The 12,630-nt window shown below is 49.8% G+C and overlaps 1 protein-coding gene across 10 annotated transcripts in view; it reads right to left on the bottom strand.

Moving 5' to 3' along the window:
* Nucleotides 1-3,652, bottom strand: part of LOC103707037 (pentatricopeptide repeat-containing protein At2g13600-like) — a 28,968-nt gene extending 25,316 nt beyond the window's left edge. For 7 of the 10 annotated variants that reach the window (XM_039124686.1, XM_026804625.2, XM_008791364.4 and 4 more), the window contains exon 1: nucleotides 1,601-3,652. In XM_039124686.1, the coding sequence (XP_038980614.1) occupies nucleotides 1,858-3,576 (1,719 nt within the window). In that variant the 5' untranslated portion in view covers nucleotides 3,577-3,652 and the 3' untranslated portion in view covers nucleotides 1,601-1,857. The remainder of the gene's footprint in view (nucleotides 1-1,600) is intronic. The other 3 variants (XM_017842771.3, XM_008791373.4, XM_008791371.4) reach the window with 1 other exon arrangement.
* Nucleotides 3,653-12,630: the final 8,978 nt, after the last annotated feature.

Here is a 12,630-nt window from a genome sequence, read left to right as displayed (position 1 = left end):
GTGGCGGAAACCTCGTGCATGCGGCAGAGAACCTGGAAGGCCGTCAGGGTACGCCATGAGTTCGGCACCAGTTGCGTCGGCGCCACTCTTAAACCTCGAAGCACCTGCACGACTAAGTCCGAGAGGGGAAGGCGGAACCCAGCTCGAAGGATGTCCTCATTGATGGCGACCTTTCCTGGAGGAGGATGGGACATCCTCTCCTCAGGCCCCGGGAGCGTAACGTTGCAGGTTTCGGGAAGGTGGTACCGGGCCACGAACCTATCTAGGTCTTCGGGGACCAGCTCCGACTGAATGCGGTCTGCTCTTACTTCGTCCATCCCTAACGGCCAGTGAATCTACGGTCAGGACGGGGTCAAGAGGGGAGAAGGGACCGGAACGACTGGGGTACACTAATACGAAAGGAGAAAGTACGGAGGGCCCTAAATTGCAGAGTGGGGCAACTCACCGGAAGGGAAGGAAGAACGGCTCCGAGAGCGCCAAAGGAGGAGCGAACGAACAGTCCGACGGCAACGGCAGCAGCACAAGGGAGAAACTCGAGGATGCCTGTGAAGAGAAAGGCAGACAGGGGAGGGCCCCCGGCTAAATAGGCGGAAAGGCGGGTGACGCCTCGGTGACGCCAGAGGACGCCTGGCTGCCGAAGGTTCGTTCGCGCCCCAAAGGCGAATCGACGCCATTAAGGAAGGATGTCCGCCGAAATCCGCAGACCGCCAGATCAGCGACAACCGCCATACGCCGTAAAGAAGGCGGGGAGCTCGAAGCGCGCGCGCCTTTCCGAGGAATGGCGGCAATCTCGAAGCATCACTCCCTTCACCCGTTCCCCTCCTGGTTCCAGGCTCGGAAGTGGGGGGCTACTGTTACGGGGGAACTTAGCCACCATGCCCCACGTGACCGGCACGCGCGCCCGGGAAGACTACGGCTGCCCCTTGATCCAGCAATCCGACCTCGGGTCGGATATCTTCGGCTCCGCAGCCCGACCCCGAGTCGGCTGCCCCTTGATCCAGCAATCCGACCCCGAGTCGGCAATCTCTGACAACAACAGACTGTTCCCCTGAGGCACGCCGCGGCCCCCTGCTCCACTACTCCCTGCAACGGCCGTATCCGACGCTGTTTCACGATCCCCTGTAACAGCCGTACAAAGCGGAACTCCACTACGCCCTGCCATAGCCGTACCCAGCGCTGCCCCACGACGCCCTGTAACGGCCATGTCAGTGGCAACCCCATCGCGCCACACGATGACCAATCCCCAAAAGAACCCCCCAGCCTGGTATATATGCGGCTGGGGGGGAAGGGGGAGGGTAAGCAAGATTTTCCAGAGTATCATCTTACCTGCTACCTCTCCTTCTCCTTCGATCTTCCCTAACTTGATCGTCGGAGGGCCCCCACTACCCCGGTGGTGGTGCGAGGCTTGCTTGCAGGTTTCCCGGCGGAAGGTGGAGCGCAACCGAAGCAATTCCAAGGGAACCCCGTTCACACCGCTGTGCCAATCGTTCTCGGTTTGAACCCCCAGCAACACAATTTTTGGTCAATATTGCAGAGAAAATGATAACATCAGTTCAAATCAAGAAAATTGGCAAGAAGATGGATCAGTTATATATGGTACCCTTTGTATATATTCTTTGTCACTGCTTACAGAAAAAATTGCTCTGTCATTCGCTGGTCAGCTATCTTGATAATAAACTCAAGGATTCCGGTTAGAAAAGAGTAAAGACTGAGAGAAGGTAAATACCAGATCAGGTGCAGAACTAAGGCATGTTTGACACCAAAATATGGGTCCCCCTTATGATTAAGACATCATCTCCTCTACTTCTCTGGGGCTGAAATAAGTTGTTTGAATGCAGGTTGCATTGCTCTGTAATTCTACTGCACATGAATTGAGTCTGTCTGATACCTTTCCTCTAACATCATCAGCTGTAACTTCTGCAACAGCTCAAAGATTATTTCAAGTTGTGGATAATGAACATAACCACCTGATGTGAAAGAATGTACATGACCCCTAATCTCAATCCAACTGCTCCCCATCAATTTCTGAGCTCCATTGGCACACATAACCTCCCTAACCTCCAATGCCTCATTCCACTCCTCATTAACACTATACATATTTGCCAGGAGGACATAATTGAAAGAATCCTTGGGCTCAACCATGGATAGTCTCCCTGCAATGCGTTCTGCCATGACCAGATTCCCACTCCCTCTACAAGCTCCTAGCAATGCACCCCAAATCACCGCATCAGGCTCATAAGGCAATGCTAGAATAACTGCCTCGGCCTCTTCTAAGAGTCCTGCTCGGCCCAAAAGATCAACAATACAAGCATAGTGCTCAGCCTGGGGCTCGATTGAGTACTCATGGACCATGTCATTAAAGAAGCTACAACCCTCGTGAACAAAGCCCCCATGACTGCATGCACTTAAGACACCCACAAAAGTGATATGGTTTGGGGTGACCGATGGCTGATGTAATCTTGTCATCTCATCAAAGAGTTGCAAAGATTTAGTAGCATCTCCATTTTGAGCAAACCCACATATCATTCCATTCCATGAAACAAGGTCCTTCTCAGGCAAGCACTGGAAGAGTCTCAACGCATCGTTCATCTCACCACACTTTGAGTACATATCCACCAGTGCACTCCCCACAACAACATCGAGTTCCAATCCATACTTCAACACAAGGGCATGATATTGCATCCCCCTTTCACAGGCACTAGTACTCGCACAGAACCCAATCAAGCTGCCAAATGTGAAAGAATTAGGCTCAACCCCAGCCATCCGCATTGAACAAAAAGCCTCCAAAGCATCCCTCTCATGGTCGTTCGCCAAGAGCCCTGCTATCATCGCAGTCCAAGAAACCACATCTTGCTCAGGCATCTCATTGAACAATCTCACTGCCGAAGCAACAAACCCACATTTGGAATACAAATTCAACAAAGCATTGCAAGCGAAGCGATCGACACAGAATCCATGTCTTACCATCAAAGAGTGCACCTGCATCCCTGCAAGAACTCGCAAGCGACCGGTGAGTTCATTCAGAACGATTGCAAGGGTGAACTCATCCAACCAAATCCCATCCCGAACCATCTCCCGAAACAGCTGCATGAACAACTCACGCGCCCCAAACTTGGCATAACAATGCACCAAAACGTTCCAAGACACAGAATCTCTTTCAAGCATTTCATCAAACACCTTCCTCGCGTCCCCCATCTCGCCCCCGTCAGCATACACCCTCACCAGATTGGTGCCGATAAAAGGGTCCGAGGTCGAGCAGACCTTGACGATCTGCGCATGGACTTGACGACCGACGGCCAAATCGCAGCAGGGAATGATGGTGGCGTAGGTGAAGTCATCGGGTTTTGAGGGACTTCGGGTCATGCGGACGAAGAGAGTGAGGGCTTCGCGGGGTTGGCGGGATTTGGCAAGGCCGGAGACGGCGGCGTTCCATGAGCGAGCGTCGGCGTGGGGCGTGGCGTCGAGGAGAGCGAGGGCATCGTCGGCGCGGCGCGAGCGGGCGTGGCCGGAGAGGAGGGCGTAGGCATGGGTTCGGTGGCTTGATCTCAAGAGGGAAGTAGAGAGCTTTCGAAGCATACGATGGTGCGGAAGGGGAAAGCCACGAGAAGAACGTCCAGTTGACGAAGGGCTGGGTTTGCGCAAAAATTACTTAGGCGTCTCTTCCGGTGAATAAAGGACTAGCGTGAAAATAAAAAAATATACCTATCAGAAAGCTAATAAATAATAATACATTTTATGGCTATATATATATATATATATATATATATATATATATATATATATATATATATATATATATATATATATATATATAGGGGATTGATAACCTACTCTGTATTATGGTAGGTTATCAATCGACCCATTTTTTATTGGATAAAAAATATCCTTATTTTTTGTAACTTTTAAGGGTGCTTTATGTCTTTTTATAATTTCACATTAAATCACCCTCTCAACCCCCAATTAATGCTCTTTCCCTCTCTCTCTCTCTCTCCGGTGTGTGTATGCATGTATGTACATACATACATATGCATGTATGTATATGTATGTATGTATGTCTATGTATGTATGTATATGTGTGTGTATGTATGTATGTATGTATGTATATATGTATGTATGTATGTGTATGTATGTATATGTATGTATGTATGTATGTGTATGTATGTATGTGTATGTATGTATGTATGTATGTATGTGTATGTATGTATGTATGTGTATGTATGTATATGTATATGTATGAGAGAGAGAGAGTATTAATTCAGGGGTTAAGAGGGTGAGTAAATGTGAGATTGTAAAAAGACATAAAGTACCCTTAAAAGTTATAAAAAGTAAGGGTATTTTTTGTCTAATGAAAAATGGGTAGATTGATAACCTACCATAATAGAGAGTAGGTTATCAATCCCCTATATATATATATATATATATATATATATATATATATATATGCATACATATACATACTTACATGTGTGTGTATATATATACATATATATACATATACCGAGGAGAGAGGGAGTATTAATTAGGGGGTTGAGAGGATGAGTTAATGTGGGATTGTAAAAAGACATAAAATACTCTTAAGAGTTATAAAAAGTAAGGGCATTTTTTGTTTACGAAAAAATGGATAGATTGATAACCTACCATAACAAAGAGTAGATTATCAACCCTATATATATATAGGGATGGATATCAATCCCACATTAACTCAATCCCACATTAACTCACTCTTTCAAATGGTAGGTTATCAATCTATCCATTTTTTATTGGACAAAAAATACCCTTATTTTTTATAACTCTTAGGGGGTGTTTGGTATGGGGTGATCGTCCTAGGATCAAGAGTGATGTGGGTAGAGTAATGAGATCACCGCTTTTGGTTGCACCACGGTGATCCTACGTGGCGGTGATGAGATCACCGCTTTTGATTGCACCACGGTGATCCTACGTGGCGGTGATCTTAAATCACCTCCACTCCTCAAATCACCTCCCAACTCGGTGATGGGATTTCCGTCCTTGAGGTCGGAAATCCAAGATCACCCCAGGGCAGTGATCTTTGGTTGAAAGTTAAAGACAAAAATACCCTTCAAGTTAGCAAAAAAATTGATATATCAATATACCATCAATATATTATGTTAATGTTATATATATATTATGTTAATGTTATGTATATATTTATTATATTGAAGAATAATTTTAAATTCTAGTAGAAATATATTATTATATTTTATATTTATATAATGAAAATATTTAATATATTACTATATTACTCCTATTAACCTTATTTTTCTAATCAAAATAATTATTAGTATTAAAAAATCTCTTATAAGTATAAATAAAAATATTAATTCTATAATGAAAAATAACATATTCTTATAAGATTAATAACTTATAGGAGTAATAAATATATTTTTATAGAATATATTAATAATTAATATATTAATAAATATATTAATATTTTATTATAATATATTTTATATGATTAATAAATATATGATAAGGGCTACTAAAAGTAGAATATATGAAAAAATTATGGAGCTATTATAGAAATTAGTATATTGACTTATATTTTTAATTCATGAGAATTAAAAATACATAAAAAATTCATCTAAGATATATTAAGGGTATTTGTGGTATTATATAGTCAGTGATCTTGGATCTCCGTACCATACCAAACAAGTTACTCATGGATATCCGGAAATTTTTAATCATGGGACCATGGCCTACCAAACATATTGATCTTAGATTACCGGGGATCAAATCACCCCAATATTCGGATCACCAGGGATCTTAGATCACCATGGTGATCCTATTGGGGTTACCAAACGCCCCCTATTAGTGATGAATCCATACTTGTCAAAATGAATAAGCTCCAAAGTGGCATTTCAATCCAATCAATAATAAAATATATGTTTTTTCATGGGATTCGATACAATGTAAAATTTTATTAGGCCAACTAAACAAAGATCAACAATTACCAAAGCTCAAAGAACTCTCAGTATGCCTTTTTCTTTTTTTTTTGTTGCTTAAACAGGTGTTTCATACAGTGCATATATGAATACACCCAATAAAGTTAAAATACAACAGCTCGCGGAGTGCCAGTGGCAACTTCCTCTCACCTAACCAAAGGGTATACTCTAAGTGGTGGGCCGCGTAGGCAGCCACCCAGTCGGCCGTCCCATTGGCTTTTCTGAATACATGCTTGGCCTGGAAGGCCCCCCATCTCTCATCATCATCCCTATGTCATAGATCAAAGGGTGGTCCGTGCTCTTACCCCTCGATCCTCCCTGAATCCATCCGATAACCATGACCGAGTCGCACTCCAGAATGATCGAACTGGTCTGCAACACCACCCGTGCATATCGAAGACTCGCCTAGCAGCTCGCAGCTCTGCTCCCGGAACCAACGTGTCAAACAGCTGGCAACCACCTGCTGCCACCATTCTGGAGTGCGGGCCCTATATAACAAAGCCTGCACCGTCCCCTCAGTATGCCTTAGCAAAAAAAAAAAAAAAAAAAAGAAGAACTCTCAGTATAAGTGTTATTCATGTATAGTGACTTTAGAGACTACAATGGGAAATGAAGAAGCGAATGGTTAGTTTTAAAAAATATTGGAGCAATTTTAAGCTTCCATCCTAAAGGATGGAGCTGAATATAAGACTAAAAAATAAGAGTTGATAGTAACTAATCCTCTCATGTAGATTATCATGGTGATCTTATGAACTCAAGTAAAAATCCCTGCTGCCATTATCATAATCACAGAAATTATAGGGCCTCTTGATATATGCACTCTGTTCATACCTTTCTTGGTCTTTTGGCGAAGATTAAATGTGATGCACTGTAAGAAGCACCCGCTTTCAGCCAAAGAAAAAAGAAAAAAGAAAAAAGAATTAAATGTGATGATATGCAAGCTCTGTTTGGTGCACGTGCGTCCTTGTAGTCTATTATTCCGAGCTAGGTTATGTGGCTGAATCAATTCAAAAATGTTTGGATGCTTAATACACTAGCATCATAGACAACCAAGGTTGAGTACTTGCACAATTTATCTGCCGACGTATAACTTACCTATGCAATTATAAAAATGATTGCATGGTCGGTCATTAGCACCCTGCTAGGATATTAATATGATCAATCGGAACATTTGCAAATTGCACCAATCCCCTCGTGCCATGTTGGATTGAGAACTTATATGTATTTGAACAATGCTCCTGTTGCTGGAAATTGGACCCGGGGGCAGTCTTCGGTCGAGGAGAGGGAGCGGCGATGAGTTCTCACGGCGGGGCGGCGGTCCGTCGGCGAGCGGCGTCCTCCGTCTGGGGCGGTCGGAGAGAAGGGGCGGCAGGTCCTCGTGGCGAAGCGGCGATCCGTCAGTTGGCGGCGTCCTCCGTCCGGGTGCCTGCACACGAACCGGTGGCCGGGTTTTCCGGCGCCGGCCCTCCGACGCTCAAGTCAGGGAGGGGGCAAATAGTGTAGAAAGGGAGATAAATAATGTCTGTAGAGTGTATCAATCTTCCAACCCCCTCCTGAGAGGCCAAGGCTCCCTTTTATAGGCGGGGGTCGGTTTACCTGCGATGTAACAGGGCGAGGCCGTAGTACGGCTCGGCATGTTGTTCAGGTCGGCGCATGGTCAGGCGAATCATTGCTCTGATGTCGGCGGTGAGGGCGTCGTATAACCCGAACTAGCACGCTGTCAGACGAATTATTGCATTGGTGTCGGAGGTATGGCCGAGATCGGAGACTTATCATAGTTGACTAGACTCTGCTGGGCTGATTTGCCGTGGAGAGCTGAGAGTCCGTAGATGACAGGAGCCATGCGCATTTATGGTGGAGTAAGCTGGAGATCCGCATTTATTGTGGAGTAAGCTGGAGATCCGCATTTATTGTGGAGTAAGCCGGAGATCCGCATTTATTGTGGAGTAAGCCGGAGATCCGCATTTATTGTGGAGTAAGCCGGAGATCCGCATTTATTGTGGAGTAAGCCGGAGGGTTACAGCGACCATGCGCAATAAATGCCAGAGGGGCATCAGGGTATGGTCCTCGGCCAGACCTCTGAGGCGCACGGCCGTAGTAGGTGGCTGACAAGAGTAGACCTCGAACATCGGGGTTTTTCTTAGGTCGGAGGTCTCGAGGTCGGGCGTTCCGAAGTCGGACGTCGACTTCGGCCGTCCGGGGTCGGAAGTTGTACGGCTTCTTGGGGCATTTATGTCATTTGGGAAAAAATCTTATTCCCCCCAACACTACCCCCCGACTTCCGAGTTCGAGCGACTTGTGGGCTCGGACGTGGGAAGTAAAGTCTGTCCCTGAGGTTGGGGGGCGAGTCTCGTCCGCCCCCTTGCGCTTCTCGGAGCTTTCATGGCGAAACCTGCGCCCTTTGGCGTCTCAAGGCTGCTTTATTCAGTGAGCTTATGACGAAGCTCGTATCATTACGCTTCTTGAAGCGGAGGTGGCGTCTCTTGAATCGCCAGGATCGCCTTACGGCGGATTAATGATGGGGGTCCTCGAGCTCGTCGAGGCGGTGCCTCAATCCCGTAATCGAGGCTTCTCGCTCATTAATGAGTGTGCCGTTACGGGGTTTAAAACGGACACGCGGCATGACCCAAGGTCGGACGCTTCCGATTTCGTGTTACTGGATCACAATTCCGGAGAGGTGGAGGCCACATCGAGGCTCCACGTGTCCCAGATCTTATTAAATGGGGGGAGCGGGGCAGCGTCCGCTCGTTCCTCAAGACGATTTGATTTTGCAGACCCATGATGAGGCCCCGAGATCCGATGGGACAACGCTTCGATTTCGTACCCGATTTATTAATCCGGAGTGAATATGGTGCCTCGGCTTCCGAGGTCGACACGTGGCGCAACCCGATCGGGGGATGGGAACCGATCCCACCGATCTGGGCCGTCAGGGGGGTCTATATAAACCCCTCGAGGTTGCCCTAAAGGTCTTATTTGGCTGCTTCTTATTTTCGTTGCCTTTTTTCCTTGCTTCCTTTCTCAACCGAACCTTGCCGTCGGTGTCCGGAGCGATTTCCGGCGATGTCCAGTAGGTTCTCACCCTGTTTTCACTAGGGTTTCCTCTTTTCTTCTCCTCCCCAGCTCCCATTTTCCGCTTTTTTCGTTCTTCTGTAGGAATGGGTTTGGGTCCTGAGGAAGTGGGATCGAGCCTATCGGGGGAGGAGTTGGAGCTGATCCGCTCCCGGTTCTTCTTCCAGCCCGGGTTTCGTCTTGAAACTGCGGGGCCGGAGGACAGGGTGACGCAGCCGCCCCCAGGTCGGATCGCGGTCTTCCGCGAGACACTTTGGGCTGGCCTGCGTTTTCCCGCCCACGAGTTCGTGAGCCAGCTGCTGGCCGAGTACCAGCTCGTCCCGGCGCGGCCCTCAGGTATGAGGACGGGGTCTCCCGCCTCCGAATCGAGCAACTTGAGGCCCGGGAGAGGAGGGCACTCGAGCGAGCCGAACATGCCGTGGAGCTCTTCAAGGAGTCGCAAGAGTTCCGCGACATGTTGGAGGAGGAGACAGTGGACGGGTTCCTCCGAGGTTTCGAGAACTTCCGGGCTCAGATGCGCCGGTACTGCCCTCAGTACGACCTCTCGACGATCCGTCCGAGGGAGGACCTGGGCCTGGGGTCCGATGTGGAAGCCCTCCCCGCCATTTTGACATCCGAGGCGGGGATATACGAAGAAGACCCCGCCGAGCCTTCGACGGGGGTGGCCGAGGCGGTTGGCACCATAGAGGCGGCTCCGGCGGCCGAGACGGACGCCATCCCGGAGGCGGTACCCGAGGCCCCTGCCCCCAATCCCGAGCCTGTGCCGGCTGAAAACCTCGAGATCATCAACGTGCCGGACGACCCCCCGGACGTTGCTCCCGCCGCTTAGGACTTAGCGTATTTTTCCTTTCTTTTTCATTGTATCCGAGGTCGGCTCTTAAATGGTCGACCTCCAATTTTGTAATCGGCCTTCGGCCTTCTGTTAATGAAAAACACTTTCATCATTATGTGTTTGCCTTTCTTTTTTGTTGCGAACGAGGCTAGAGCCTTAGCTAACTGCCTCGACGACCTCTAACTTCAGATCTTAGTTTTTGGGTTACTTAACGAAGTTGTCCCCTTTTCCTGGGCTATGTCTTAGCCTTCTCGGGTTCCAGTCACTCCGACCAAAAGGAGCTCCGAGTCTTAGGTTTTTTAGAAAATTCCTCTAAGTCCCATAGCTCGGATCTAAGAATCGTGGAAGTCATCACGTTTAGCCTTTAGGAAAATCCCAAGGCATCGAGGTCGGGCCTTAGCCCTTCGGAGATTTTAGTCGGGTTTTCGAACTCAACTCCGAACCCCTCGTAGGGAGCGCGGGCTAATAAGTAAGTCATCGTCGAAGGTTTTCGTAGTTATCGTTCTCGGACTCTGCCGAGATCTCGGTGAGCAGGGCTGGGATTTCCGAAAATTGCCTTGGTATCCATGTTTGGCTGACACACTCGTGGTCGAGACCACTTTCTCAGCTAGATGTCGGAGTTTACGTAGAAGAGCCGAGTTGGGCCCTAATTTATGAAGCCTTCGTACAGATTGCGGAGACTTGACGAACGGAGCCTTCATAATGTAGTTAGGGGGTCGATCTTAAGCCGACCCATTAGAGAGGCCCGACTTTGGGGCGAGGCAAGACTCCAACGTTGGGATTCCGCCCAGCAATATGTAGATAAAATTTAACAAGGAGGGCGTCTAGTTGGATGTACCTCCTGCATTCTCCGAGTCACGCTTCGCATGGTGGAGTAGGTTGCCTCCTTTCCTCGTTGACCTCCGGAGTCATTTTGACTTAAAGGGGGGCTCGGGTTTCTCACGGACCCAACAGCGCCCACCGAGGTTGAGAGGATTTGGCGAGGCTTTATTGAATTGTAGCTCTCTGCGAGGTCGAGGGAGTTTCAGACCCCATGGTAGGACCTCGGGCGTCTCAACCTTGGTCGAGGGATCTTGCGTCAGGTCGGCGAGTCCGCGGACGCTTTGCTGACCTGTGGTGCCTCCCGTGGTCGAGGGAGTTTGGGACTCTACGGTCGACCCTCGGGGCATCCCGACCTTAGTCGGGGGATCGTTCGTCAGGTCGGCGGGTCTGGGCACGCTCTACCGACCTGCGACGCTTCCCGAGGTCGAGGGAGTCTGGTTCTCTACGGCCGACCCTCGGGGCATCCCGACCTTAGTCGGGGAATAGCTTGCTTCGGGGATCGGGGATCGTCGACCGCTCCCGGGGGTCCACTTCGTGGCGCCCCGGGTGGAGCCACCCTTTCCACCCCTTACGGCTTCTTCCCGAGGTCGAGGGAGTCTGGTTCTCTACGGTCGACCCTCGGGGCATCTCGACCTTAGTCGAGGGATCGTTCGTCAAGTCGGCGGGTCTGGGCACGCTCTACCGACCTGCGACGCTTCCCGAGGTCGAGGAAGTCTGGTTCTCTACGGTCGACCCTCGGGGCATCCCGACCTTAGTCGAGGGATCGCTCGCTTCGGGGATCGGGGATCGTCGACCGCTCTCGGGGGTCCACTTCGTGGCGCCCCGGGTGGAGCCACCCTTTCCACCCCTTACGGCGGCTTCCCGAGGTCGAGGGAGTCTGGTTCTCTACGGTCGACCCTCGGGGCATCCCGACCTTAGTCGAGGGATCGTTCGTCAAGTCGGCGGGTCTGGGCACGCTCTACCGACCTGCGACGCTTCCCGAGGTCGAGGGAGTCTGGTTCTCTACGGTCGACCCTCGGGGCATCCCGACCTTAGTCGAGGGATCGCTCGCTTCGGGGATCGGGGATCGTCGATCGCTCCCGGGGGTCCACTTCGTGGCGCCCCGGGTGGAGCCACCCTTTCCACCCCTCACGGCGCCTTTCCGAGGTCGAGGGAGTCTGGTTCTCTACGGTCGACCCTCGGGGCATCCCGACCTTAGTCGAGGGATCGTTCGTCAAGTCGGCGGGTCTGGGCACGCTCTACCGACCTGCGACGCTTCCCGAGGTCGAGGGAGTCTGGTTCTCTACGGTCGACCCTCGGGGCATCCCGACCTTAGTCGAGGGATCGCTCGCTTCGGGGATCGGAGATCGTCGACCGCTCCCGGGGGTCCACTTCGTGGCGCCCCGGGTGGAGCCACCCTTTCCACCCCTCACGGCGCCTTCCCGAGGTCGAGGGAGTCTGGTTCTCTACGGTCGACCCTCGGGGCATCCCGACCTTAGTCGAGGTAGGAGAACGAGCCGAGCTCGTCTGGTCAGAGAGGACCGTGCTCATAGGGGGAAGTTGATGGAGAACGAGCCGAGCTCGTCTGGTCAGAGAGGACCGTGCTCATAGATGGAAGTTGATGGAGAACGAGCCGAGCTCGTCTGGTCAGAGAGGACCGTGCTCATAGATGGAAGTTGATGGAGAACGAGCCGAGCTCGTCTGGTCAGAGAGGACCGTACTCATATCTTGACGTCTCGAGCATCCCTATAGCCGGGGCATCCCGACGAACCGGGGCATTCTGACCTTAGTCGAGGAAATTTCGCGCCAAGTCGATATTTCATCGTCCTGCGATTCTTCCCGAGGTCGAGGGAGTTTGGGACTCTACGGTCGAGCCTCGAGGCATCCCGATTTTGGCCGGGGAATCTGAGGATCACAGACGACCCAATATTAGAAGAGAATTACAGCCATCAGGATAAGAGAATTATT

The sequence above is a fragment of the Phoenix dactylifera genome, chromosome 3 (genome assembly GCF_009389715.1).
Source record: "Phoenix dactylifera cultivar Barhee BC4 chromosome 3, palm_55x_up_171113_PBpolish2nd_filt_p, whole genome shotgun sequence".
In the NCBI taxonomy this organism is placed as follows: Eukaryota; Viridiplantae; Streptophyta; class Magnoliopsida; order Arecales; family Arecaceae; genus Phoenix; species Phoenix dactylifera.
Note: the sequence above shows the minus strand (reverse complement) of the source record. Positions and strands in the feature narration are given on the sequence as shown.